We start from the raw sequence: 5,754 nt of genomic DNA on the forward strand, positions 1-5,754 counted from the left end.
CGGGCTCCAGCCCGGAGCGGGCTGGGGGCTTGGCAAGGAAGGCGTGGCCGGCGTCCGCGCGGGGCCGCTCGGGCCGGGCGACCCTGGGGGCCTCCTTGGGCAGCAAGACAGGCTCCATGAGGGTGGGGTAGACCCCGTCGAGGGCACCGCCCAGAGGACAGTGGGTGGTGGGTGGGAATGTGGCGGCCGGGCGGACAGGCGAGGAGGTGGAGGTGGACCTGGGGAAGGAGAGAAGGCGGTCAGGGTTGGGAAGCCCCCCGCTAGGGTCCCGGGAGGCTGAGGTGGGGTCACTCCCTCACCCCAGCGCCCCGAAGAGTCCCCACTGCTCGCCAAATAAACCCGCCTCCCGACATGGCCTGGCCCACCCCGCACGCATTCACTCACTCACCCACTCACGGATTCATTCGTTCAGTCTGTCGCTCCAAGCTCCTTACTGAACACCTACTACGTGCCAGGCACTGTTCTAGATACCACTCTAGACCCTGAAGGATACGGTGTTGAGCAAGCACCCTACACTCTGGCCGAGCAGACTGTACCCAAGTGAGCAGAGGAGTCAGGCACGCTCAGAGTGGGGGGACTGGTCAACGACAAGTCAGGGTGAAGGAGAACGGAAGGAGGCTCTCGAGGGGACCAGGGTCTGCCAGACACAGGAGGAAATGCAGGCACCGCAGCTCCGGGCAGGGCAGAGGCCCCGGGGCAGGCCGTGTGGGCGGTTCCGGGAACAGCAACAGAACAGAGCGGCTCTCCAGAACTCCCTCCCGCCCCGCACTGCTCCTCGAGCCACCGGCCTTTTCCTCCACGCAGCCTTCCCTGCTGCCTGAACGCAGGGAAGAAGCAATGCACGCACGTACACTCTGATCTTCACCCGGTAAACGTAATTCTCCCCACTTTGCAGACGAGGACTCTGAGGTTTGGCTGTGAACTGGCCCGACTCCAGGCCATGTGGCCTCTCCGTCAAGCCTAGCGTGTTCACAAGGAGGTCCCCTGCCCTTGGCTAACCCTCACTCTCACTGACAGTGGGGACGGCGCGATGGCCGCATGACAGTCTCTGCACAAACCACTGGCCTTCGTGCTGAGCTGTGGCTCTGCTCTGAGCGGCCAGGAGCTCCTGCTCCCTGTGACTGCAGTGTCCTTGAGTCAGTGAGGACACAGCCGGGGCTTTGGGAAAGCAGAGTTGTCATTTTTCCTAAGTGGAACTGCGGCTGGGGGTGGGTGGGGTTCAGAACAGCCATATGCCGGGGCGGGGGGGGGGGGGGGTACTTGTGTGAATGGAACCTTGACCTTGGAAGGAGTGCCTGCCTCCCAACAGGACCCCGGGGAAGGGGTGAGTACAGGAAGGCCCCTGCGCTTGCATCAGGCAGCTCTGTCTACAGTCCTGGGGGGGGTGTCACCAGAGGGGACCTGACCTGGGCCCCTTAGGAGAGTGACTGGACTCTGGAGGGCACACATGGGGCCCAAAGGGCCTCTGTCATCTAACAGGACCCCTAGGTTTTGTCCAGGCAAGATGGACACCATCCCCTCCCTCTAGGGCCCTGCTGAAGTCTGGGGAGGGTGAGGAGAGTCTCTCCCCACAGCCCCTCTCCTTTCCACAGACCACCCCTGAGCCTGACAATGTACCACCTACACGTCCCCCACCCAGCCTACCACCTACCATCCGTCCGTCCGTCCATCCATCCATCCATCCATCCACCTACACATCCACCCAGTCACCCAACCCACCACCTACCAACCATCCGTCCGTCCATCCACCGATCATCCAGCCCCTCACCTGACTCAGCATCTACCCACCGAATCCCCCACCCATCCACTCACCATCTATCCACCTATCCGTCCACCTGCCTGTTCCACCCCTCACACAATCATCATCTACCTACTCACCCGTCCCGTCCATCCTTCGACCACCAATCTCACGCAGCCTACACTCGGTCACCCACCCACCCATCTGTCCTTTCAGCTCCGTCTGTCCATCCGCTCACCTGTCTAACCACCCACCTGCCCACTCTTCTAGCCCAGCCAGCATCCCCTTCTCGCTCCACGCACCCAACCAACCCGATCACCCGTCCATGTTCCTCCCAAATACCTACCCGCTCTCCACCCACCCATCTACCACCCTCGCTGCCTTTCCCTCCACCTACCCATGCACCGTCCAGTCACCGCCTGTCCATCTGCCCTCCTACCTCCCATCCATTTACCCGCCATCCACCTCTCTACTCTCCCCCGCCACCACTCTCCCCCCCACCTCTCTCCCACCAGCGCACGCTTACATCCGCTGCCCGCCCGCCTGTCCCCTCCCTTGTGCCAACCTGGCCCACCTCAGGACCGTGGGCGTGCTGGGCTCCACGGAGGTGAGGATGCCCTTCATGCCCGTGTTGTGCAGCACGCTGGGTCTCTGCTGGACGGCGTCCTGGGTCCGGGGTGACATGGGTGAGTGCTGGTGGGAGTGGGGGGTGGGGCGGCCGCTGCCACCCCCGCCGCCTCCGCTGCTGCCGCCGCTGCTCTGCTCGGTACCTGGTGGGGACAGGCTGCGGGGTCAGGGGGGCAGGCCGCGTGGTCCGTGGGGACCCCAGACGCCGGGGCAGGGACTTCCGCCGTCCTACCGGGTCTCCAGATGGGCGCGTGCTCCACGGTGGTGGTGGACGTGAGGACGGGCTTCTCCCGCTCCCGCTCCCGGTCACGCTCCCGCTCCCGCTCGGATGAGGAGGTGGTGGTGGGTTTTGTCAAGTGAGTGGGACCCCCTGGCGACCAGAAGTCCTGTGGTTCAGCCCAGTGCTCAGGAGGGGCCTGGGCCTGTCTTCCGGGGCGGTTGGGATGGGGGCAGGGGTGCTGCCTGGGCCAGGGGTGGATGGGACGGGGCAGAGGGGAGGGCAGGGGTGCTACCTGGGGAGAGTGGGGAGCTGCTGAGCCGGCCGCTGAGGTGCTGGGGTGCGGCGGGGAGGTAGGCAAGGCGGTCCATGGCGGCAGCGGCCGGTGTGCCCGGCGTCGGGGGCACCAGCACGGGGAGGTGTGGCACTTGGGACAGGTCGATGATGCCTGCGGGAGGAGGTGGGGCCGGAGGGGGGGTGTGGGCAAAGGGCAGGAGGGCCCGGGCGCCCCCTCGGGCCCCTCTTCTGGATGCCAGGCTCTCCTGGGGGTGGTGGTGGCCCCTGGCTGGCATCCCCGCGTTCCGTGGCTGGCCCCTCCCATCTCCAGCCTCAGCCCGCCTTGGGTCAGCTCCCTGCGTTCAGGCCACACCGCCTGGAATGCCTAGCGTGACTGCTTTTTCCAAAGGGACCCTAACTGGTACTTGGTTGTCGAAAAGAACATCCCAGAAATGTTTCCAGCGAACGGCTTTCAAGCACTTACAAAGCAACCACAGGCTGTTTGCAAGTCAAGGGAGCCAGAAATTCAAACAGCCTCATAGTTTGAGCTTTCTTGTTTGTAGCGCCAAGGACCCATCTACAAAGAGGTTGCACAGGCACCTGCTCTCGACCGGCATGTGCATCCGGGATGCGCGTGGCTATCAGACCCACACCCACCCACGCTCGAGGCTCGTGCGACTCAACCGCAGGCCAGGTGTGTGTGTGTCCTCCGGGCCGACCGTGCTCCGCGGCCTCGGCGAGAACACGCACGTCCCTCGCCATCCCCAGTGGGCCGGGCAGAGAGGGAGGGGCTCAGCTCCGGGCGGGGAGGGTCTGCCCAGCCCTCGCCCGGCGGCACCCCCCACCCACCTCGAGGCCCGGCGGCGTAGTTGAGGGCCAGTGAGGACTCGCGGGGCGAGAGGCCCCTCAGCATGTCGGCCCGCTGGGCCATGGCGGTGGCGGCGTTGTGGTGCATCTGCTGCGACGTGATGTAGTCGTTGATGATTGTCTGGCGGTTCTCCAGCGCTGCGGTGTCGGGGTAGCCGCGGACGAGGTACGGCGGGTACAGGTGCGGGTAGGTGGGGTGGGGGGCCAGGTGTCGGGGCAGGTAATAGGCCGCGGCTGCAGGGCGCAGGGAGCAGGGTCAGGCCGGCGCACCGAGGCGGGGGCTCGCCGCCCCTGGCCCGCACACGCGACGGCCTCTCCCGACCGCCAGCCACAACCCAGAGCCGAGGGCCCACGCACAGAAAACCCCTGGCTCCCCAGAACACACGGGGGTAGCTCGTACTGACGACGTGCTTTGGACCCACTTTGGATCGAAGTGCCCCTAAGGGGCACCCACAGTGCAGACTGCTAAGCTACCAAGGGACGCGTCCTCTTAAATTTTCAGACCACGTCGTTTGAGGAACGCTCAGCACTGCAGCCTTCTTTTGATACGTTTGCAATTTTAAAGGCTCTGGGGCGCCTGGGCGGCTCAGTCGGTTAAGTGTCTGACTGAAGCTCAGGTCATGATCTCATGGCTCTTGATTTAGAGCCCGCGTCGGGCTCTGTGCCTGGAGCCTGCTTCAGATTCTGTCTCCCTCTCTCTCTGTCCCTCCCTCGTTCACGCTCTCTCTCTTTCTCTCTCTCAAAATAAGTAAAACATGTTTTTGCAAAAAAGGCACCGGTAAGTTCCACAGGGAAAGAAAACCGCTGAAAAATGTCTAACCCCACAGGTCCCTCAGACGGACAAAGAGTCTACTCTAAACGGCACGACGGCACTGCTGAGTCTCTCCACCTCGCCCTCCCGCCCGGCAGCGGCCGGCTGGAGCCCGCGGAGCCCTCGGGCAGACACGGACGAGCCCTCGCGCGCTGGGGTTCCGCGGGTCCCCGACAATCACCTGCGTCGAGGGGGATCCCGCGAGGTATGGAGGAGGGATCGAAGGCCAGGGGGATGTGGCCGCGGTACAGGTCCACGCCGCTCACGCCGCGGAGCAGGTGCTCGTAGGGCGAGATGGGGTGCGGGTGGTGTTCGGGCACGGCGCTGTGGGGCGACTTGGCGATCTCACGGGGCGTCGATGTCAGCTTCCGGTCCTGGGATGCTTTGCTAGACGAGAGGCTGCCTGCGGGGACAGGCCGAGGGGGGTGGCATTGGACCTCCGTGCCACCGCTGTCACAGCCCTCAACACGGGGGCCATCGGGGCCAGCATTTAGGGGAGGCCGTTTGCCTCCAGTTCCCGTGTTCTTTCATTTACTCGTTTGCAGCTGTGTTTTTGTTCTTCTAAAAAACTCATTCATGCTTTCATTTGTTCCTTTGTTCATTCATTCATTCATTCAAACCATCGAAAACTATTTAGAGTCTCTATGACATGCCAGCACCGTTCTAAGAGCTGGAGCCCCCACAGGGAACAAAACAGGCGGGAAACCCAGCCGACATGGGGCAGACACTTAACGCCAGAGAAAGGTGACAAACTAGTCTTCAAACAAGTACTTCCGAGTGATCAATGCCCCGGAGGAGATTCAGAATGTGACAAAACGTGACCCGAATAGTGGGGGAAGGTCATCAACATCTCCCCAAGAATGCGACCCGAGAAACAAAAAGAAGCCACTTAGTACTGATCTGAACATGGCGGGGGGCAGGGGGGGGGCGGTTTCAGGCAGAGGGAAGAGCAGGTGCAAAGGCCCAGAGCACTGTCAGGGACAGAGAGGAGGGACCCGCGGACCCAGCCTGCGGTGGAAAAAGGAATGTGGCGAGCGTCAGGTGCAGAGTGGGCCGGGCCAGGTCCTACGGGCTCCCCACGGCTGTGGCGGAAAGGTGGATGTTTTCCCTACACGCAGTGAGCCATCGCTAGAAAGACGTAAGCAGAAGAGTGGCGTGATGGGCTGTGACTTTTTCAAAGGACATTTCCGGCCGCGTTTGGGGTGCAGTACGGGGGGG

At 63.3% G+C, this 5,754-nt stretch overlaps 1 protein-coding gene across 1 annotated transcript in view; it reads right to left on the minus strand.

Moving 5' to 3' along the window:
* Positions 1-5,754, minus strand: part of NCOR2 (nuclear receptor corepressor 2) — a 174,502-nt gene that overhangs the window by 10,687 nt on the left and 158,061 nt on the right. The window contains 7 exon segments of the mRNA XM_029921630.1: positions 3-218; positions 2,313-2,508; positions 2,598-2,735; positions 2,878-3,030; positions 3,708-3,959; positions 4,718-5,060; positions 5,220-5,242. Of these exon segments, the coding sequence (XP_029777490.1) occupies positions 3-218; positions 2,313-2,508; positions 2,598-2,735; positions 2,878-3,030; positions 3,708-3,959; positions 4,718-5,060; positions 5,220-5,242 (1,321 nt within the window).

This window comes from Suricata suricatta, chromosome 14 (genome assembly GCF_006229205.1).
Source record: "Suricata suricatta isolate VVHF042 chromosome 14, meerkat_22Aug2017_6uvM2_HiC, whole genome shotgun sequence".
Classification (NCBI taxonomy): domain Eukaryota; kingdom Metazoa; phylum Chordata; class Mammalia; order Carnivora; family Herpestidae; genus Suricata; species Suricata suricatta.